Source organism: Suricata suricatta, chromosome 1, assembly GCF_006229205.1.
Source record: "Suricata suricatta isolate VVHF042 chromosome 1, meerkat_22Aug2017_6uvM2_HiC, whole genome shotgun sequence".
Classification (NCBI taxonomy): domain Eukaryota; kingdom Metazoa; phylum Chordata; class Mammalia; order Carnivora; family Herpestidae; genus Suricata; species Suricata suricatta.
Window position 1 is genome coordinate 151,281,571 of NC_043700.1, and position 24,457 is coordinate 151,306,027.

At 39.1% G+C, this 24,457-nt stretch overlaps 1 protein-coding gene across 1 annotated transcript in view; it reads right to left on the reverse strand.

Annotated features, from left to right (window-relative positions):
• KIAA1211 (KIAA1211 ortholog) overlaps nt 1-24,457 on the reverse strand; it is a 259,149-nt gene that overhangs the window by 207,212 nt on the left and 27,480 nt on the right. Inside the window, exon 2 of the mRNA XM_029945573.1 lies at nt 17,477-17,556. Within this exon, the coding sequence (XP_029801433.1) occupies nt 17,477-17,499 (23 nt within the window). The 5' untranslated portion in view covers nt 17,500-17,556. The remainder of the gene's footprint in view (nt 1-17,476; nt 17,557-24,457) is intronic.

The following is a 24,457-nucleotide window of genomic DNA, read 5'->3' on the forward strand; positions in this document are numbered from 1 at the left end:
TGTTAGCCAGCTTTAGATCCATGGCCCATTGTAATAATCATTTCCTTGTAAAACCTTCACCTCCCTAACCCTACTTCTCATTTCATCCTATCCACCTGTCAAAATACTAAACTAGCTAATGCCAATCCTAACCTCTCCCACAACTGTACCAGTGTTTCTAAACATGGCTACATGGGTCACACACTCAACCAGATGGGTCACATTTTCAATTCATGACCACAAAGTTCAACCAACAGAGCCCCTGGTGGAGTCAGACAATCTTAGCACACTACTATATTACCCATTCTTCCACTCTCCTAGACAACTATTCCATTTCTTACTCTCTTTCTCCACATCTCCAACAGGACCTCCGCTGAACCCTCCTTCTTAGCTGATGGCAATCAAATGAGAACTTCCACAAGCTCTCACCACTGACACCACTTGTCTTATCTGTAGCTGGGCCCATGTATGGTATTCTCTCTTCCCCCCTACTACCATAAATGGTGTTTCCATTTTACATTACACTTCATCCACTCTTACCCACTCAAGAGGAAGACTCATCAATGCTCCCCCATTTCCCTATATCATTAATTTTCCCACTCTGATTAAGCATCCTTTGACATATGTTAGGACGTATAAACATGCTATATTTCCCATCTTAAAAAACTCTCATTTCCATTTGTAGCCTCTGTCCCATTTACAGCAAAACTCAAAAATCTGTCTCTATTTACTGTCTCCAATTCAACTCCTTCTACTCCTTAAACCTATTTCAATTAGTCTGTCTACCACCTTTCTACTGAACTACTCTTGTCTGTGTCACTGATGACCTTCATATGGTTAACTCCAATGGTCAATTCACAGTCCTCATCACCCTTGATCTGTCAGCAGCATCACACACAGTGGATGGTTTCCTCCACACTGTTTCTCCTGGCCCCAAAACTTCATCATCACTACCTCACTGAAGACTTTCTCAATCTCTGCCGAATCCTCCTCCTACCTCAAGCCTCTAAACACTGAAGTACTCAAGGGCTCAGTCCTTGAGTCTCTTCTCATAACTTATACTCATTCTCTGGGTAATTTCATCTAGTCCCATAGCTTTAAGTAACAGATATATGCTGAGACTTCCCAAATGTGTATTTCCAACCTGGATCTCTCCCGTGAACACAAGCCTCATATATTCCTCTGCATCCTCTCCTCCATCAACTCTACTTGAATGTCTAATAGACACTTCAAATGTAATATGTCCAAAGCTGAATCTTTGACCTCCTCCTTTCAAACTTGCTCTTTCCACAATCTTCCCCATCTCAATAAAGAGCAACTTCATCCTGACAATGGCTCAGACAGAAAACTTTAACATCATCCTTGACTCTTCTCTTGTTCTCACCTTCCACATCCAATCCATCAAATTTTGTTGGTTCTACCTTAGAAAAATATGAAATATATAAAAACATATCTAAAATCTGACTGCTTCTCATTACTCCATAACACCATTATATTTCAACTGTATAAGTGAGAGCCTCCTATCTGGTCTCTGTGTCCTCACTATTATTCTCCATACAGGCATCAAGGTGACCCTTATAATTTAGATTATATCATTCTTCTGTCAGAATCATTCAATGCCTTTCCACCCCATTGAGGTAAAAGCCAAACAAAGCCTTTGCAATGGCCTTCAAGGCCTCGTATGAGGGTGCCAGGTTACCTCATCTCCCACTACATTTCCCCCACCTGACTCCATTCCAGCGACACACAAGCCAGGCACACTCCCACTTCAGAGCCTTTCCACATGCTCTGTCCTCAGCTTGGTTCACTCTTTCCCATTACAACTACATACTACCACCTCAGTTTCTTCAGGTCTTTGCCCAAATGTTACTGAGTGAGGCCTCCCTAACAATTCTATTTATAACTGTGACACTCCCTTTTCCCTTTCCCTGTGTTTCTCTATGGCAGTCATGGATATTTCACCACTGCGATAATGACAGTGTTGATAAACTGCATGTTCTTGATTTTTAATTTATTTTTGTCCCCCTGACCAAAATGGAAGTGCAAGAGCACAGGGACTTTTGTGCACAGCTATACCCTCAGAGGCCACAAAAGTTCCTGACACACTGTAGGCAATAAATATTTGATAAATGAATGAAAGAATGAACATATTTTATGATTTAAACTACACATTTTATATTTTGATGTAGTCTAATTTATCAATATTTTGACTAGTTAGGCACTTTAACATATTCTTTAAAACATCGTTCTCAACTCACATATAGTCTTATGCTATTTCTTTAAAAAGAAACTAAAGGTACTAATCACAAAGGAAGAAATTGTTAAGTTTCCTTACTTCTTCTTAGCTGAAGACAACATAAACAAAACTAAAAGACAAAGAATTGATAGAAGAACCAGAATATATAAAGACTTCCTTGAAACGGGAAAGAAAACAACAACAACAAAAGCAAAATACAACAATTGGAAAATGGATATCATTGATGACTGGGCAATCCACAGAGGGGGGAGATTAAACAAGTTGATAATCCTAAGAAATACCATTTTATACCCACGAAATGGGGAAAAATCAAGCTGTCAATAATGAGCAGTGGTAAGGATGTAGATAAATTTTAATTCTTCCTTTTCTAGTGGATATATAAATTGGTATGCAAAATAAATTACATTTCTCTTATTATAAGAAATATAATTTTTAAGATTTCAGATAATGCTGTTAAACATATATGAATTATGGAATACATATAAATACACATATATGAGTATATAAATTTCTTCTATATTTTCCTATGCCTATATTTCCAACCAAAAGACTGCAGTAGCCAATGTAGTAGAGTCACAAACACTATTATGACCCATTAGGGAAGAGGGAAAAATCAACTTGACACATAAGGATTCAAAAGAAACAAGTACTTATGGGAAGAAAAGATATGTATAAATCAACCCTGCATTTCAAATAGTTTTCTTTCAAATGCAATTTTCAAATTGTGTTTCAAATACAATTTTCAAATCTCTCACATATTTAATAAGATAGCAAACTATTTTTCTAACATTGGAGTCAACAAATAATACTTCAACTAAAATTTAAGCAACCTTTCCAAGCTATGCAATTGACTTCTCATATGAACAAAAAGCCAAATTCAGTGCTTCAAATGATACAATATTAAAGTTTCCTCATTCAGACCAAATCATCTTGATTGCCAGTGTCCCCGGCCTGAAGCCCAGGAACTGCCAGCTGTGGCACACACATTAATGACAGAGAAATGGAGACCACCTGGGCAGGAAAGGCCTTTCTGTTTCTGCCAAAATAAAAGTCATCAGCATTTTCTTCCAACCAATCACTATCTCTTTTTTTTAATGTTTTTTATTTATTTTTGAGAGACAGAGAGAGACAATGCTAGCAGAGGACGGTCAGAGAGAGAAGTGTACAGAATCTGAAGCAGGCTTCAGGCTCTGAGCTAGCTGTCAGCACAGAGCCCAACGCGGGGCTCGAACCCACAAACCATGAGATCATGACCTGAGCTGAAGTCCGGCGCTCCACCGACTGAGTCACCCAGGCGCCCCCAACCAATCACTATCTTAAATGGCCTTGGGCCAGAAGCACTTCTGGTTACCTAATCTCTTGAGGCATAAACAAGGTCTTTAGGATTCTAGTATTGTCACTTTTGTAGAACAAGAGTATCAAAGACATTCAGAAGATAAGGCATCACTTATGGCATGGAATCTGGCACCAGAATTCCTATTCAGCGCTTCCAGTGGAAGAACTTGTGAAGAAAAACAGGCATTTAAAGGAAGGATAGTTAGCCTGGAGGCAGGAAACATGAGGCCAGGTTCTATGTGCCTAGGGAACTCTACACGGCCAACCTGGCTATAATGTAATCTCTTTATTTGTAAGATGAGAATAATTATAAGACAAAAATGCAAACTGTCATTAATATTTGACATTAATATAGTGTCATGAGTCTGCACAGCAATTTCTCAACATAGTCACTCCTGAGTTCCAAACACATTCAAATACCTACAGGTAAGCATGACTAATTTATATCATATCACAGAATCGAGGAAGGAATGAACATTTGTAAATTAGAGGCTAGCATGATTTCCCAGTGCCTAGAACACGGGAGGCACTCTACCAAATCTGATTTAATCCTCAAAACAATTCTACAAGAGAGTATGATCTATCAGCTCCACTGAATAGATGAAAACAGACTGAGAAGAATTAAGTAAACTGTCCACAGTAAAATAAACAAATACAGAAACTACTAGTAAACCTATGTAAGTACTCAAACTCCCAACACTTTAAGTCCAAAGCACTGGCTAATTCATCAATACCAGTGCTGCCCAATAGAAAAACAACAGAAGTCATTATTGGAATTTTGAATTGTCTAGCAGTCACATTCAAAACGTAAAAAGAAAACCAATGAAATTTATTTTAATCACATACTTTTTTTTTAAGATTTTATTTTTAAGTAAGCTCCACACCCAACCTGGGGCTCAAGCAAAACCCCAAGATCAAATTGCATACTCTACCGATTGAGCTGGCCAGGTACCCCTTAATCACATATTTTATATAAAAACTGTGTTGGGGCACCTGGGTGGCTCAGTCGGTTAGGTGTCTTACTTCGGCTCAGGTCATGATCTCACAGTTTGTGGGTTCAAGCCCCGCATCGGGCTGACAGCTAGCTCAGAGCCTGGAGCCTGTCTTCAGATTCTGTGTCTCCCTCTCTCTTTGACTCTCCCCTGCTCATGCTATCTCTCTCAAAAATAAATTTTAAAAATTAAAATTAAAAAAAACTGTGTCAAAATATCAATTCATTGTGTAATCAATATTTAAAAATGGAAATTTTTAAATCCTTTTTTTCATACTAAGCCTTCAGAATCCAGTGTACATTTTACCCTTACCAAACAGTTTTATTTAGACCAATTACATTCACTGTTCAATTGCCACCTGTAGCCACTGACCAGTCCAGGCCTATACCTGGGACAGTCCAGGCCTATCCCATACCGACTCCAGCAAGCAAAGAAACTGTTCCTCAGGGCCCAAGACTAACAAGTACTTTGCATCTCACAGCTGGTGGTATGGAGGGGCAAAGTCCTGGAAACATCCTATTTCCTTCTTTCCCTGAGTCAGGTGCATATCACCTAAAGAATTCCCTCTATGGTGATGCCTTCCCTGACCCTAATGTCACTCTCTGCCACCTTTTTCCCCCAGTCACCCTTCTCTATAGCATCCTCTTTTATTTTTCTTCTTATACTTGTAAACCTATGTTGCAAGTGGCTTTCCCTGATTCCCTAATTTGGGTTAGGTTCCCATGCTACACATGTCTATATCAGAATAAAACTGCTCTGGTATCATACTACAGAAATTCAGCCCAAACTACCTCAAGCAAAAAAAAAAAAAAAAAAAAGGCAAAAGGAATTTTATAAAAATTCTGGGTCCCTGGTTGGATCTCACACAAAGAACTCTAACCAGAAACCCAACTTTCTCTCCATCTCTGGTTTCCACACCTCTGAGTTTCAGGTTCATTTCCTCCCACTTTCTTACTGGGGCTTCTTCCCCTCCTCTAGGACTTACGGTGACCCTAAGAGCTCCCATGGTTTCCCATTACTATTCAGACATCCAGAAGTTCCTTCACCTTCCTGTCTCTGTTACATTTTAAAAATTTCTGGGGAAGAAGTTATTGGCTTGGCTTAACAGGTCTCACCTTTGAATCAATCAACCGTGACCCCATCACTGGGTCAGCTTTAACAATAAGTAGGTGGATGACTAGGTATAAGAAGTGATTCCTAGAAAAGGGGGCGTACAGTCCATTACAGCTTCCCTCAGCCCTGCATTTTCCTTGTCATTCTAGTCATTACATGCGAAGATAACTACCTGTTTAAAGTATAGCTTCCAGATTAAGCCACAAACTCAAGGAAAATGGAATACATGTCCCCCTTAGTCTCCACTCTATCCCCTTATTAGAGTAGTTTCTGGCATACAGATGGTTGTTTGACATATTTTTGTTAAATGAATGGAACTATTTTTAAATGAAATTTTAAGGTAAAGACATATAGTAAATGTAAAACAGTTCATTAAAAACTTTTTATACAAATTAATAATAACTTGAAACTCTATCAGCCCATGAATAAAAAAATCCTCCTCCTTTACAGGTAGGCACTTGTAGCAATTCAATTGGGACTCCAGTGTTGCAGATCATAAAATCCTATAATCTCCTCACCAAAACAACTTTGTCTGAATGACTCTTATACACACACTAGCTAGGTTCCCTACAGGAAATAATGCCCATAGGTGGCAACTTAACAGTGGACACTCTATCAAGAAAAGTGATAGGGCTCAGAAAAAAAAAAATCTGCAAAGTGAACCCTCTGGTAACAAAAGCAGCAACAGAGCAGAGAGGGAGAGTGAAGCATCATGTTTACTGCTAACAAAAGGAAGGGTAAGAAGCCCTGTGGCTGGAGCAACACAAGCTCCTTTCACTTACAGACTGACCCAATTTATCTGACACATGAAATCCTACTTCAAGTTAAGGTATGTGCTTTCCAAGGAGTGGACATTTGTATTCCCCAGCTTGTATAGGGCATTCTAAATGTTGCACTCTCCTAGTGATACTAAACATTCATTCATTTACTTCTTAAAACTAAAGGGAAATACCTCTGATTTGTAAGTAAAGAGGTTGAGGTAGAATACTGTGGGGAAAAAAAAACCAGTATCTTGTTGGAATCCGTTCTTTGAGGTGTACTCATATAGGTAAACTCAAGTGAGAAACTAAGAAAGAAGTCATATCTGCACCTATATGTACAGCCCTTACAAAGCACTTGACCTGTAGTACTTGTTCAATTCATATTGTGCCCACTTTAAAGATGAGGTAAAGCTCAGAGGAGATAATGTGACATGAACCAGTTTGGCTAGAGATGGCTAAAAAGGTATTTTAACCTAGGTCTTTATACTAAATCTACTGTTCTTTCCATTGTCCCCCAAATCACAAAATAATGTTGATCAAAGTGGGTATTTCTCAAATTTATAATTACTGCAAGTTATTGTTTCATTCTGAATGTGTAACTAGTCTGTGTAAATACTGGCAAAACCCTAGCTCTCCTGCTACATTAGTTGTGTGATACTGAGCAAGATATTTATTTAGCTTCTTTTGATCCTTAGTTTCCTCATCCATAGAATAGGTATAAAAACGTCAACTGCACAGGGTTGTCATAGGGATTAAATGAGAGGAAGGCTTTGGGATTCAATGAGGGACAAACAGGATCCATAGGTCTTAGAGGAGTGTCCTGTCCATGGAGACATACAGATCAACAAATAACTTCAATAAAAGTGGTAGAAAGAGGGATGCATAATGTGTGGGGACAAATCAAAGCTCAGTTTTATAAGTACATACAGAATTAGCCAGAACAAAAGAAGCAGCATAAGAAAAGACACAGAAAAATGAAAGTGCACGTACTTCTCCAGAAACTCCAAGAATGTGGTGTTACTAGAAGGGAAAGTGGACAAAGAATACCAAGAAACAGATCTGAAGAGGTGGAGGAGCAGATCATAAAGAGTTGTGCAGGCATGCTAAGGAGTTTGGGTTTTATTCTGTTAGGCACTGAAAATTTTTAAGGAGTGTGACATGGCAACAAGTTTAAATTTTAGATATGGCTACACAGGCAAGGATGGACTTAACAGAAACAAAACTAGAGAAAAACCAGAGAGGGGTGAGAAGAGCCTAAATTAGTGACATGGTAGCAGAGAAGGAGGGATACAGAGGAGAAACAGTTATCAAAGAAAATCAGCAGAATTTGCTAAATGAGTAGGTGGGGAAGGACATGGACAAAAGAGAAACATGTAGGTCTAGGAAGATGTTCGTATTTCTGGTTTGAGAGACTTGGGTAACTCAGATGGGGAATAAAAGAGGAGCTCCAGGTTTTAAGAGAAGCTATTGGGGTAAGTTTGATGTGAGCTGAGTTCTGTGATGTCTGGCAAGCATCTGGATAAAAGAGAGTGAAGTTCGTGAAAAAGGATGGAATGCACATGTGACGGCCATAAGCATGGAGGGGACAGTTAACAACTGAGAAATAAATGAACCCAGCTCAAGGGAGCATGTAGGAAAAAAGGGCTTTAGAAAGAACCCAGGGAAACAGCAACACTACAACAGTGGACAGGGGCATGGGGGGTGGAACAGGAGTGGTGCTGCATGAGAAGGAGCGGCAAGAAGCATGAAAATGATCCAAGAAACCTGGTAATAAAACATTTCAATGTGTGCCAATGACCAACAGTGTCTCTGCAACAAAGATGTTCAGTTAGGAAAGGGCTGAAAAAGTGTCCATTCCATGTATCAGTGCCAAAATCACTAGTAAGCTTTCCAAAGTAAGAGGCAGAGAGAGCATTTCTGTGGAGGAGAGGGAGCCATTACCAAATTACTGTGGTGGTGAAGTAAACAGAAGGTGAAAAAAATAGAGCTTGGTAAAGGCTTTCTTACCAAATGTGCCTGCCTTAGGATAGAAAGAAAATGTTCAAAGTGGTTGTGGAATCAAAGCACTAAGTCAGTAACTGGACCACATGACATTAACGGGGGCCAGGCCAATTTACCAACTGCACCTGCCAACAGCAACAGTGGAGAAACTCACCAGGCCATGTAGGGATAGTGATGTCACTGGACAGCTCCTGACTACTGTTAGAAATCATGTAAGAGAGGCAGAGAAAAGGGGAAAATCACGAGGAGGCACAGGACTAGGGTGTGTTGGTGGGATTAAAAAGTAGAAGGAAAGTGGGGAGTTTGGGGTGTGTGGTCCATAGCACCCTCTTGGGAGTCTTAACTTTAAAGAAACCAAAATGTGATCACATTCCAAAGTGGGCTAAGGGGACTCTAAACAGAGCTTTGAACTGTTGGTTAAATGTGAGAAACAACATTCAACATTATCAAAAAGAAAGAACTGGAGTATTTTTTTAACATTCTCTCCCTACCTCCCCTTGCATTCCCAGGTCCCTCCCAGAATTCAGATTTGCTGAAGTCTGCCAGTTTAATACTCATGTCTTTGCTTAGGCAAAAAAAAAATAAAGAAAGAAAAGAAAAGGCTGCTGCCCTTTTTGTAAATGAAAGGTCATATCTCCAATCCACTAACCTGTTTCCTTCTCCCAGCAATCCATATGCAGTAAGAAATCTGGGGAATACTACTGAATGGTAAATAATAGTATGTGGGCAGTAATCAAGAATTCCCTGAGCTTGCACCAATGGGTTAACAAGGCTCATCATGAAAGCATCCAAGATAACAGGGCAAAAGTGCCCCCAGTATAGAACAATGGCATAGGAATGGGAAGCCACAGGATGAAAGCATCCAGGATAGGTAAACGGAGAACCGCTCCCAATATAGTACAAAAGCAGAAAGCTGCTTTCACAGAACAGAAAGTCCAGAATAGGTAAACAGGGCTATAGACACCCACCCACCCCACTCCTCAGCAGGGTGAAATTGCCTGGAGAGGAGCTAATAGCAAAAGAAAGGTGCTTTGTAGACCCTGAGGTAGCATGCTCTGTCTTATCTCCTAGGCAAGTTAAGCTAAACAAACACAGTGCCTGGAGCCTGCCTACTTAAACAGCCATCAGCTCAGCACCAGGATTTTGTTTTGTATGACCCAAACGCCTAACACCAGATATCTTCGAAACCCCCTTTCCCTCACACATATGAGTTAATGTTCAGTTTCATTGACTCTTTCTGCACATCCATCACATTTGTGAGCCTTCTGATCCTGATCCTAATAAATACAGAGCAAGGACCTTTACTCGGAGCTCGTATCTCCTCCCAGACGTTAGCCTCTCTCATATTTAAATCCTGTGTCCGCTCTCTTGCTGGACAAGAGAGAACTCCAGACTCAAAGTCTGCAACAATAATATGTTTGGAGAGCTGAGGAAGAATAGGAGATAAGGAAATAGGAATCAAATTTAACCAAGGAAATTACAAGTGAAATTATATCATGAAAATATATAATATTTAAAACAAAAAAAACATATATATATATAAATATTTAAAACCAAAAACAAGCAAACAAAAACCCCTGACTCCAGAATCTACTCTTTAGCCTGGTTTTCCTCACAGTCCTACATCTATATTGATCTATATAATAGAAAAGGAAGAGGGGAAAAGTAAAAAGAAAGAGTTTGAACTTGCAGTTTCTATAATCTGTAATTATATAGATTAGTTGCCAAACTAAGGCAAGGAAACCCAATCCAGACCATAGCCTGCCTTGTATGGCCCAGGAGCTAAGAATAGTTTTGTTTTTGTTGGGGACGACGGGCAGAGAGAGAGAAAGAGAGAGAGAGGCAGAGGGAGAGAAAGAGAGAATCCCAAGCAGGCTCTATGTTCAGTGCAGACCGTGATGCAGGGCTTGATCCCATGATCCTGGGATTATGACCTGAACCAGAATCCAGAGTTGGATGCTCAACTAACTGAGCCACCCAGGCATCCCAAGAATGGTTTTTATTTTTTAAGTGTTATAACAAACAAGTAAAACCAAAGTAGAATATTCAACAAGAGACCATATGTGGCCTGTGAAGCCTAAAATATTTACTTGCTGGTCCATTACTGAAAAAGGTTATCAACCCCTGTTATAGATGAAGACGTTTGTGCCCAGCAAGGCGGAGACTTTCTTGAGGGCACACAGCTAATTAGCAGGAAAGCCTACACAAGAATCATTTCCTTGGCTCCCGGCGCTCTCCCAATCACCATACCTCCTGCTGACATGACCATCAACCAAACACAGACTAGCAATAATTCCACTTGAAGGTAAAAAGGGAGTTGTTAGGATATCTGTGAGAGCCACATAAATAAGCTTTAAAATAACAATACTGCTAGTATTTTTTAAAGAACTCCTGGTTGAATAATATCATATGAGAGGGAAATACTTAGTGATGGGCAACACATCTCAGACTCCCCCTCTCTACTCTCATCTCTTCCTCTTAAGTATCTCCTGAAATCTTTTCTAATCTGTCACCTGAGTAAGAATGTGTGTAGAGAAGGTATGTCAGGAAGTATGCCTTATTCTTGGCCAGGAAAGCACTCCACTCTACCCACCCACAGTCTCACATAAAACCAAACTGCACAGCCACGTGGCAAACAATAGGGGGCACTAGCGCCTGTGTGGTTTAAATGATAATTCATGTCAAGATGTCTCTCAGTACTTAAGATACTTTCATCATACGTAACCTATTCATGTAACCTTTGAACTTATATGTAATAATCAAAACTCACCTTGAAACTTCGAAGAAAAACTCAAACAGCAATACTTCTTGCATAAAACTTTCCATATGAAGCAGGCTATTTTCTGTTGTAGCTCCCTATCCTGAATGACCATTCATACAGAACTCCTCTGTGGCAGATATTTAATATTATTCACTAACAAGAGGTAGTGATAATCTGTCTTTATAAATCATAACACACCCCCAGTCATCTCCTCAGACATTTCTCAGTGCCCATGGCCTCGTTCTGTCCTGGAGCCAGCAGAGCTCACCCTGATGGTAACAATATTATGAAGAGTATCATAAATATCCTAAAAGGTAAGAAGCCAGGAAAAGAGGATAAATCAAGTTTCATAGTATTATTTTGAATGTTAACATAGGTTTTAAGAAATTTATTCCAATTTTTTCACAGAAATACTAGGACATATTCACAAATAACAGAACTCATTTTTAATGTATTAATTGTTTTTTCCATGTCCTCTTGAAGAAATATAAGAATTAAAAAAAAAAAAAAAGGAGAAGGAAAGAGAGAAAGAGGAAAGGGGGAGATAAAGAGAAAAATCCTGGGACACCTGGCTGGCTCTATTAGTGGAACAGGTGACTCCTGATCTCAGGGTTGTTAGGTTCAGTGTAAGTAATCTCTATATCTAATCTGTATAAACCAAAGAGGAGAGGGGAGAGGGGGGGAGGGGAGAGGAGGAGAGGAGAGGAGAGGAGGCTTAAACTCTCTCAAATATTTTTATTATTTGTGATAAAATTTCACTGGCCTTTTAGGAGTGAAGCAGAGAGAAGACCTGATAATATACCTCCTCTTACAGTATGCACAGCATGTTTCCTGGTCTTCTACTAATACCCTTATCTAAAATCTGGTACTCTTATCTCCCTGTTGAATTGATTCATTTGTAGGTTCTTGTGGATTTCTAATAAACACATTTTAACCAATTTTTAAGAAAATAAACAATGGGTCCAGGATGAATATAGATCCTATTTACAATAATCAAACAAAAATATCAAAGTGTTTTTTTAAATTCTAAATGGAGACTATTACATCAAGAAATAGGTGGGGTTACAGTATAGTATGGTATGGTGTGGAACATATGTATATATTCACTGTGTATTTGTTTATGTGTTTATTCTTGTAGCTCAACTTAACCTATTAATTGAAGTTAATGTCACTTTTTGCATTAAGGAGAAAGAACCCCTTTTGGGTGTCCCCTTTCTTTACAAAAGTGAATAATTGTGCTCTGCTACTGATACATTTTTCGAATCATTATTCAACCTGCAACTTAGCTAATAAAAAATTATAAAAACCATTTTTATTATTTTTATGAATATAATTTACAATCACATTGGCTTAAATAGAATACCCAGTGCTCATCCCAGCAAGTGCCCTCCTCAGTGCCCTTCACCCTCTCTCCTCTCTTTCCCCTCTCCCCCACCCCCCAATCCACCCTCAGTTTGTTCTCTGTATTTAGGAGTCTCTTGTAGTATAAAAACCATATTCATCCTGGAAATATTTCAGGGTGCAAGATCCTCTCTAATCGCAAAAAATGGAATAAAGGCAATTTTTCTACTTTTGAAAAAGTTTTGGTTTCATATGCTTTTGGTCAGTATCTTGGTATAACTTCTATAGTCAATTACAATAAAGGAAAAATGTTCTGAACTCCTTTACAACTGCCTCCTTCATCGCTCTTTAACTCTAAATGTGGAATACAGGAAAATTCAGAATCTATGTGGATATGCATGTCTTTTATGTCAATTTTCAGTATCGTCTTCTTTGTCTATAATTTTTCTTTCTGTACCTCTCTGTGTCTGTGTCTTTCTCTGATTTGCTTATTCCCCTTGTTTCTATTTTCCACTCTTTATTTCCCCAACCTTCCTGATCTACCTCTTCTCCTGACAACCTATGATGTAGGAGAAAAACTATACATTTATAATTGTTTTTAATTTATCAAGTAGAATTTGATGTCCTCTGTTCTTGGAAGCATTAAGTAAAAATTGTTTTTTACCAAATCTTAAAAACCTATTCCATAAGCCATGTCTATCTACTCCGTAACTGAAATTCCTGGATCCTTCCTTCGAAATTCAACCCTTCCTTCAAAATATACCATCATTTACCCAGTTGCTTAGCCAGAAACCTAGAAGTCACTTTGATTTCTATTTCCCCCAGGTCCCATTTCAAATCCATTAGCAGGTCCTGTAGGCTCTATACATAAAACATCCCAAGTTTAGCTACTTCACTGTATCCCCCCCCACTATTCTCCTTGTAAAAGACACTATAGTCAGACTTCTAGTTGCCCCCTCATTAGTGTCCCTGCTTCTGCTCCTGCCTTCCTTAAATCCATTCTTCACATAGCATCTAGATTGAAATTTTTAAAAAATTAGCCATCTCATCGCCCTCCTTTGCTTAAAGCACTCCCACAGCTTACCACACAGCAATTAGCATTTAATCCAAACTCATCAAAAAAACCTACAAGTCCTACATGATCTGGTTCCTACCAACCTTTCTGATCTCACCTTTTGGTCCCTCCCACATACCAAGCTCCTATCTGCCTAAGGGTCTGGGCACTGTAATGTCCAGATCACACAGCTGGTTCCTTCTTGTCATCATTCAGGTCTTAGCTTAAACATCACAGCCTATACTGGCCAAAAATCTGAAGTATCATCTCAAGGCACTCTGTCATAGCACTCGTGGTATTAAAGTTCTACAGGGCCATTTTCAGATATTCCTTGTTAAATTGATTTTTTTCCTCTTTATGTCTTGTCCTCCCACCAGAATGTAAACACTTCAAGAGCAGAGAACTACTGAATTCTATCCATTGTTGTATGCCCAACATTTAAAGAGGCTCCAAGAAAGAACTTAGTAAGCACTCAATAAACATGTGACAAATGAGTAGATGAACAAAAATCCTACAGTCCTCCCAAAGCTCTTCCTTACCACTCTAACCAACAACAATATCTTTCCTTAACAACTTCATAGCATTAATTGGACTCTCAGTGTCTTGTTACATCTGTTATACTGATGCCTTAAATTAATATATTATTTAACTTCTCATGATGTCACCATTATACCACAAATATTACATATGTACCTCCTATAGCTGAATGAATAAAGGTAGAAACCAAAAATGCTTTTATTGGAAAATCAGTTAGCCCTTTTACATGAGCATTCTACTCCAATGAGATCTTTGTATTTCTAGCTGTCAACCCACACAGGTGCCTTGATTATTAGAAATAAAACTCTGTGTGATACATTCTCCATGGAACAGCTAATTGGGTCTTAGGCAAAGTACTGCTAAGTACAGAATGTTGTTATTAAAGAATTTAAGCAAAAGGTATCATGCAGGTATTTAATTTGACCTAAGGAAATAAGATAAATGGAATGAGAAAGAATATGATGTACAGACCCAATGTAGCTTGAGAAATGATACATTTTAGGAATTTTTTTTTCCAGAAAAGGGTATCTCTAAATATATCAGTTGTCTTTGTTTAAAAAAGGTGTGGTGTCCAGGTTGCTGGTCACTAAAGGATGGGTGCTTTTAAAAGTAATAAATATTTTAAGTCTTATCACTTTGACTTTGCTACTGAAACTATCTGTTGATGAGAGAAGGGCCTGTATTTTGTAACTATATCATCTAGAAAACTGACCTTGCTAATGAGTTGGCAAGCTACCACCATTTACCACAGCATGCACCATACTCGAATTCAAAGGAGGTTCTATGAAAGTGGAAGCTACTCTTCTGTTTATAATCAGAGAAGATCCTGCAAATAAGAATTTTTACTCACCCATGTAGTAACATGTGTGTACTACAACAATAATGTAAAAAAATTAAAAATGATGTAGGACTTCTCAGGCAGAGGTGACATCTCATCTTTGGACCTATGCCACAGCAAGGCAGGCTCTTAAGATAAGTGAAAATCTGCAACTTAGTATCTGATCCAATGTACCTGGGTTGCCCACAAATAACATAAGAGGACATAGAATTGTTTAAACCATCTCTGAAAAAAGTAGCATTTTATGGGCAAAAGAAATGATCATATGTCCAACAAATACTACCATTCTGAGGTAATCCCTTCCTGTTTTTTCTACCATTTCCCTTAATATGGTTCTTTTTTCAAAAAATGTTTAATGTTTCTTTATTTTTGAGAGAGAGAGAGAGAGAGAGAGAGAGAGAGAGAGATTTAGAGTGCGAGTAGGGAAGGGGCAGAGAGAGAGGGAGACACAGAATCTAAAGCAGGCTCCAGGTTCTGAGCTGTCAGCACAGAGTCTGACGTGGGGCTGGAACTCAAATACAGTGAGATCATGACCTGAGCTGGAAGTCAGATGTTTAACCAACTAAGCCGCCCAGACACCCCTTAATGTAGTTCTGAAAGATATTTTAATACATTAAATACCTATCTAATAATACAAATTATAAGACATTAGAAAACAGTGCTTCAAGATTGCAATTTTCCTTACCTTGCCTCTCCTGTCTCCACTGATGACACTCTTCTAGCACTCATAACCTGATCGTTCGAATTATTACACTATTCAAATGGTAAACCTACACTTGCCTTCTGTTACTGGGAAAAACACAACTCTGCAACTACATGCTAAAGTTGCAGATTTTACATTAAAAAATTTTTTTTATGTTTTTTATTTATTTTTGAGAGACAGAGAGAGACCATGTGAGCAAGGGAGGGTCAGAGAGAGAGAGGGAGAATATAGAATCTGAAGCAGGCTCCAGGCTCTGAGCTAGCTGTCAGCACAGAGCCCAACGCGGGGCTCAAATTCAAGTACCATGAGATCATGACCTGAGCGGACGCCGGATGCTTAACCGACTGAGCCACACAGGTGCCCCTAAAGATTTTACATTTTTAAAGAAGAGAACTAAGATTAAAGATTATCAAAAAGACATTAGTGGGGCACCAACTGGCTCAGTCAGTAGAGTGTGAGACTCTGATCTTGGGGTTGTAAGTTTGAATCCCATGTTGAATGCAAAGCTTACTCTAAAGATATGCAAAAAAAAAAAAAAAGACCATTAGAAATAAGTTTGGTTTTGATTCAGATGAAATAACTGTTAGGCAAAAGGGACAGACAAAAATATGCTCTGAAGGGGAAAATAAAAAAGTGTGATGATTCAAATATGAAGTAATTAAAAGTCTTTTTTAAAAAATCCTCTTTCCACAAATAAAATCAGGAAACAGACATCTTCCAGTCTGTTGTAATCATCATTAAACTGAGAAGTCTACCCAGCCTCACTCTAAAGTTGCTTTGGGAAAACCTCCAGGGGCTGGTGCTGGATTTGGCACAGTGCCTGTAAATGGCTTCCTCTTCCCTGGCAAGACTTGCTGGACTGCACATAAAAGAACCTTCCACCCCCAGCCAAGTGTCTGTAGACTTCGCTTCCTGTACAGCCTGACTTCACCTGCTCAGCGTTTCTCGCGCTCCTCTCAGGACCCACAGTGCCTCTGAAAGTTCCATCTGTGGATTCTTCCCTTGTAACTAAAATTATCTGCTCTCTCCCAGATCCCTCACAGCCAGACTTTTCTGTCTCACCTTCTAGGTTGAACACACTCTACTAACTGTATCCAGGGCAAACTCTCTATGCTCAACAAAGCTAAAGACCCTTTTTTCTCATATACTTCTGTAAAGGATAACTCCTGCCTCCCACGACCAGGCCTAACCTGGCCTCCCAGAAGAGACCCAGTCAATGGAAACTCAAGGAAATTGAAACAGGGTCTGTTTATCAAAAAAGGAACCAAATGGTATCCTGTTCTGTACCCTTTCCTAAAAAACCTAATAACAATGTAATCAATTGGGCATTACTAGTTTTTTAATCTGGATGTTAAAAATAAAAGGACAAATACAAGCAATAAGACATTAACTAATTCACTCTAATATCCTGCTACAACAATCATAGGCTGCTATTTCATTTTGTTATAAACACAACAGAGCAACAATATTAAAGGCAAAAGGAAGATAGAAACCTACCTATAATTCCACAACCATAAAAACACCACCTACTGATTTGGGGATATTCTTTTTTCAGTTCTTCACCATATAGATAATCATTTTTAGACCAGCTCTTTCCATAGATTAGTGCCCTTGTATAATTCTTTCCCACTTTTCATCTGACAAATTCCTATTCTCCTTTAAAACCCAGCTTATATATGACGACTTCCCAAAATATCTCCACGAAGAGCAGCTGCTGAGGTTGTCAGACCTCATAGCATTCTGTCCCTATTTCTGCTCCAGCACTACCCTGCTGCAGTAGAATTCATCTGTTTTCATAACTCACCTCCAGTAAGTTGTGTGCTCCATGTTAGTAGAGGCCTCTCTTATTTACTCTTGTGTCCCAGGACCTAACACCATCAGAGTCTATGTGAAAAAAAGAAATGAAACAGTTATGATCCTGGTGTACCTACAATTTGGATTCAGCTTTATTAACTTCATGTTTTACCATAGATATTGTCCAATACCCATCTCCAACAACTGCTGGAAGGAAGAAGGAATCTGTCTGAATCACAATCTCTAATAGGATATTACTGGAAAACTACAAAAGGACTTCCAGGAGGCTTTCTCAGTGTAGTAGGTAATACAAAACCCTTTGGGGAACAAATCAAGGTATACTTTAAACCCATTACACACACACACTCCCCTGAAACTGTCAGAATGTAAAAGAGGTCTCTAGCATAGTAGAGAGAGCAGAATCCATCAGCATTCTTCTGTATTCAGAGATAAAATCATACCTGATATGACAAATAACTCAGATGAATTACTAGAGAAGCAGCATGGTATAGTTGAGAAAGAATTCAATTTAGATGCTAAACAAACTAAGTTCAAGTTTTAGCTCTATGACCTGATTCCTCAATCAGGAATATCTTGCCATTCGGCTGGATGCTGGAAATCCAGTGATGAGACAGAGTTCCTACTCACAGTCTGGTAGAAGAAATAATACCATGGCATCATGGTGGGAAATACGGAGTGCCTAGGAAGCATGGGATGGGGGCGTTAAGGAAAGGCTCCTGGAGGAAGCTATATCCAGAAAGATTTTAACAAAGAAAAGAGGTACGTGGAAGGGAACTTGTCTTTCTAGGCAGAGGGAACACTATGATAAAGGCTCAGAGGTGTCTATAAAATAGAAATCTTAATACCTAATCACAGTAGAGAGCAATTTTGAGGTTCAAATTGGATACTGATATGGAAGAGTAACTTTCTTGTAAACAGTACTTACTAATAAGATTATAAAACTGAAGGGTGAGTATGAAAGGCCTCTGCTCATGTGGAGCATACAATTTATTGAAGACTAGTGCCTTCACATGGTCTTTCCTTTTGTCTAATCTCTTCTTATAAAGACACCAGTCATACTGGAGTAGGACCTATCCTAAGGACCTCATTTTTGCCTTAATTACCTCTAGAAGGCTCTATCTCCAAATACAGTAACATTCTGAGGTATGAGGTTAGGACTTCAACAATGTTAATTTGAGGAGAACTACCCCCATGCAATGAGCCTTTTTAGATATGTTTTCCTAATCATCCGTCCCCTATAAAATCAAAATATCTCTTATATACTGTGTTATATTTATCTAAGATTTTAGTACCCCCCCTCCCCAAGAAACCAATTTTTTCCCCTTGGAGGCAATATTACCCTTGCTGAGAATACACATTCTACTTTTTTGTTAATACTTTTCCGGGTCTCCTACATTTTTCTTAATGATTGGATTATATTCTTTTAATCAGGAAAATAAGCAAACTATGTTTTTTATCATCTATTTGTTCTTCCATTTCCCACTGGCCAGTGATCTCCCTAAAGATCTTGGTAATCTGATGGCAGCACAACAAATGCTGACAGAATGGAATTAAACTCTAGAAAAATGTTAAAGAATGGAAAATTGCTTAATAGTTGTTCCTAAGAGCTGTGTTGAGAGGTCACACTGTGCACTATCTTGCCCCTACCCTATCTCACTCAAAAGAGCCTCATCAAGATAAATGAACAAGGTCATTCACTAGGAAAGAAGTCACCAAAAGGCAGCCCGGGAGATGTGTGTGGGACTGGAGAAGGGTTGGCAACCCCTTACTGGTTAATGTTGTGTATACAAATCTTAAGGGTTTATTTCTTTAAGAGTACTAGACAGTTGGGCTCCTGGCTGGATCAGTCCATATAGTGAGTGTGTGGCTCTTAATCTCGGGATTGCAAGTTTGAGTCCCACATTGGGCAGAGATTACTTAAAAATGAAAAAAAAATAAGAGTACTAGACAGTTAAAACATCATCTCCACTGCCTGGCCACCAGGAGCCAAAACCCTCAGAAATATTTACCAAAGCCTAAAGTTTGCTTACCAAAGAGTTATTTTAACTGCTAAAGTCAGAATCATGAGAGACAAAGTTGGCTCGTTTTGTATACATCTTAAGTTAGGGTGATAATAAGTCACATTACGGCTACATGATGATACAGCAATTCAGCAGAGTGGGTTGGGGGATATGAGGGGATCTGAAAGGAAGAAACAAGAAGGGAGAAGAAAAGAAGAAGGAGGAAAGAGAAAGAAGGAAGGGGAAGAGGGAGAAGAAAGAAGAAGAGAGAGACAGAAGGCAAAGGGAGAGTAGAAGAGAAAGGAAAAAGGAACAACTGAAATGAGTAATGTCAGCAATTCAGCCAGCCATCCAGTCCATGAGAATATATGTTCAGTGAGGGTTTGGGAAAGGAGAGGTGAACCTGCTCTGGACTCAATTTCTATGTGTACTGAAATTCTAGTATTTAAAGTAAATATTTTTCAAATAGCAGAGCCCCTAAATGGAAGTCAACTTCTGGTGCTCAACCAAGGAAATACCTATGTGAAAAACCAGCTTTGTCTACCCAATGAAAAAATGGCTCCTGATCTCCAACGCTGCATCTTCCTAAGTACTTGCAAGGGGAATAGCACCTGTGTTTGTTTTGTGCCTTTCCCACAAGCTTTATTGCCTAATCCAATAAGAGACAACTCCACTGTATACAATTTAAATGCTCCTTTCTGTAATGTGAGTATTAGAAGAGTAAAGCCACATTAATCAAGATAGTAGAGCACCGGCACAAGAATAAACATACAGAACAATGGAACAATGGAATGGAACTGACAGTCCAGAAATAAACCCTCACATTTATGGTCAATTGATTTTCAAAAAGGATGTCAAGACAATTCAGTGAGGAAAAGAATAGCCTTTTCAACAAATGGTGTCAGGACAGCTGCATAACCACATGCAAAAGAATGAAGCTGAAGCCCTACCTTACACCATACACAAAAATTAACTAAAGTTGGTCAAAGACCTAAATGTAAGAGCTAATACTATGAAGTTCTTAGAAGAAAACACAGGAATAAATCTTTGTGACCATGATTTGGCAATGTTTTCTTAACTCTGACACCAAAAGAAAATGACAAAAGCAAAAATAAACTGAAATATATCACAATTTAAATTTTTTGTGCTTCAAAGGACAAGAAAGTGAGGAGACAATCTACATCATAGAAGAAAATATTTGCAAATCGTCATCTGCCAAGGGACTTGTATCTAGAATAAAGAACTCCTGGGGTGCCTGAGTGGCTCAGTTAGTTAAGCATCTGACTTCAGTTCAGGTCATGATCTCATAGTTCATGAGTTCGAGCCCCATGTCAGGCTCTGTGCTGTCAGCACAGAGCTTGCTTCAGGTCCTCTGTCTTCCCCCCTCTCTCTCAAAAATGAATAAACATTAAAAAAAAAAACAGAATAAAAAACTCTTAAAAAACAACTTTTAAAAAATCAAACATAAAATTGCTGGAGAATCTCAATAGATATTTTTCCACAGAAGATAAACAAATGGTCCACAAGCATATTGAATACTGCTCAGCATTACTGGCCATCAGGGACATATAAATGAAAAGCACACTGAATGACCACTTTGTACCCAGTAGGAAGGTTATAATAAAAAAGACCAATAATAATAAATGTTAACAAGGATATGAAGAAATTAGAACCTTTGTACACCACTAGCAGGAATGTAAAATGATACAGCCACTGTGGAAAAAAGAGAGTTCCTCAAAACATAAAAATAGTTATCATATGGTCCAGCAACTGCACTCTCAGGAATATCCCCCAAAGGACAGAAAACATATGCCCACACAAAAACTTGTACACACATACTCACTGCATCAGTATTTGTAATAGCTACAAAGTGGAAACAATCCACCAATTAATGGCTAAATAAATACAATGTGGTATATCCACATGATAGAATATTATTCATTAATAATAGGGAATGGAGCACTGGGGTATGCTACAATATGGATAAACCCTGAAAATATTATGCTAAGTGAAAGCCAGTAAGTAGTCACAAAAGACCACATATTCTATGATTCTATTTGTATGAAATGTCCAGAATAGGCAAATCCATAGAGACAGTGGTTGCCAGAGGTGCAGGAAGAAAGCAATGAAGAGTGACTGCCAAAGGTTTCTTTTTGGGATGATGAAGATATTGTGGAATTAGATAGTGGTAATAGCTGCACAACTCTGCATACATACTGAAAGCATTGTGCTCTTTAAAACGGTGAATGTTATGGTATATAAATTAAATATTTAAAAGCTGGGGTTTTTTTTTAAAAAGGGATAAAAGTAGAAATTATAGGGGCGCCTGGGTGGCTCAGTAGGTTAAGCATCTGACTTTGGCTGAGGTCATGATCTCACAGTCTATGAGTTCGAGCCCCGATGACAGCTCAGAGCCTGGAGCCTGCTTCAAATTCTGTGTCTCCCACTCTCTCTGTCCCTCCCCTGCTCGCTCTCTGTCTCTCTCTCTCTCTCAAAATAAAGACATAAAAATTTCTTTTAAAAAAGCAGAAATTATATGATGCCACAGAAGCAAATTTTCTTTCCTACTTTTACTTGCTACCAGATATGTAGCAATGATGACATTAAAGCAAATAAATCTCCATTTCCATAAACTATCTTTCATTAATGTCAAGAGCTTCAAATGAATTAACCTTCAAGTTAAAAACTAGGAGGAAATACAATTCTCCTATGCTATCAAATATAAAGGATCCATTCACTTAGAGTTTAAATGAACACCTTTATGGTACACAAGATAGAAAGCCTTAAATAAAAATAATTTATGGGAGTGAAAGTATAGACAGAAGCGTATTTTATGTTTCTTACACTATGTAGTTTAGCCAGAGTTCATACTTTATCTGGACCCGGACATTCCAATTCTGAAACTTTTGTAAGAATTAAAGAAAGAAAGAAATACAACCTGGCCTAAGAGTAATTGTTACAATCACAATGTATTAAGGTAGAGGAAAACAACTTTGGTTATCTACTGGCAAGGTAAATACAATTTTAGACATAGGAGCAATGGTAAATACAAGACGACTGGTTTGTCATTACTGTCACCAAGGAAGCTCTGGTATTTGTCTGCCCTGGAAGCAATAAAGTGTCTTTCTGAAAAGACACTGGTTACTATGGGCACACATCATTGTTAGCAGTATCTTCCTTGTAAGGAATCATGTTTTTCTGTTTCTGGGCTACCCTAAGTGTATCCTAGTGTAAAAGGCTTAGAAGAATAAAAGTCTTACCAAAAAAAGTAACCTAGCTGATTCTTAGAAGTTGACTGTTCAAACAAGGCTATTACTCTAGCTATTTCAATTCAGATAATATTATGAGAGGGATCCAACTTTAAAGCCTTACAAGGTCTTTCTACAAGGTAATAATCGATGGCAAAATGTCACACAGGCCATGCCACACACAACACACAACTTCTGTTAGCAAGGCTTCTGCAGAGCAGCTGCAAGGAAAAAAAGGCCTTTCTTCTCCTCAAGAACCCAAAGGTACACAAATATATATACATGTGCGCACACACGCGCGCATTGCACACTCCCTCGGCTGCTTCCCTCAGCAAGCTCTGCTGTGCAGCCCAGGCTGGAACTGTCTGCAGGAGAGCTGAGAGGGCCTGGAGGCTAAGGCACACCCACACAGTGTCCTGGGAAGTCTGCTGGAAAGCTTCACAGAGGAAGAGAGTAGTTAGTGTGGCTAGCTAGGTCAGGAAAGAATTCACAGGTATTGTTAGAGCCATGGAAATGGGCAAGGAACTGCAAAGGAAGAGAGGAAGTGGAAGGGATTGAAGGCATGGAATCAAGAGGTAAGGACAGGTGCACAGAGGGGAGGGAGGTGACTGGAGACACTGAGTTGAGGGTAAGGAGACGGTGGTAGGTGAGTTGAATAGAAATGGAGTTGGAACCAGAAAACAGAGGGCCTTGGACCACACGCTAAGGATTCTGCACTAATTTATCCTTTCTATGTAGATTAAAGGAGTCACTGTTGGTTCCTGAACATTTGAGTCTCAATTTCCTTATCTGCAAAATGAATGTTTGGGTTTAAAAAATAGCTATTAACTAATAATAGTTTCATACGTTGCTTACCCATTATATGTCAAGCTGGACACTAAGCTGGTACACATATCACCACATCAATTAAGGCCCTTCTAGTCTCAACCTGCTCTACTTGAAAGAGTCTATCTCTCTAATTGATTCTACTTCCTCCTTTCATCGGGTACATTCTTTTGGGGAAGGAGAGAAGAACTGAGGACACAGCTCTCCTACTGCTCCACCAGTCTCCTAGCAGCTTTCTACCTAAGTTCCTTCTTGGACAGGATAAAGGGGCCTCCTGATCCTTTCTTCCTCCCCTAATATAAAATGTTCCCTGGTGGAAGATATCTGAGATGGACACAGAACAAAAGCTTACAAAATGTCTTGAAAGTAGGAGGGCTCTAAGGCAATCCATCATTCTCCCCCTTGATACTGAGAAAGAAAAAGTCAGGGCTTCTGCCCAAATGAACTCACCAGTTGGTCTTCCTAAATCCTCTTCATCTGCCCAAACTCTGAACACAGAAGCATCCAGGGGCTCAACCCTTGGACCCACATTCTTCTGGAGACACTTTCTCCCTGGGGATCTCATCTGTTCTCATTGCTTTGTATTTTTAAGATTTTATTTAAAAACAATTTTTAATGTTTATTTATTTTTGAGAGAGAAAGACACAGAGTGTGAGCAGGGGAGGAGCAGAGAGAGGGAGGGAGACACAGAATCTGAAGCAGACTTCAGGCTCAGAGCTGTCAACACAGAGCCTGACGCGGGGCTCTAACCCACAAACTGTGAGATCACGACCTGAGCCGAAGTCGGCCGCTTAACGGACTGAGCCCCCAGGTGCCTCAAGATTTTATTTTTAAGTACTCTCCACACTCAACATGGGTCTTGAACTCACAATGCTGAGATCAAGAGTCACACACTCC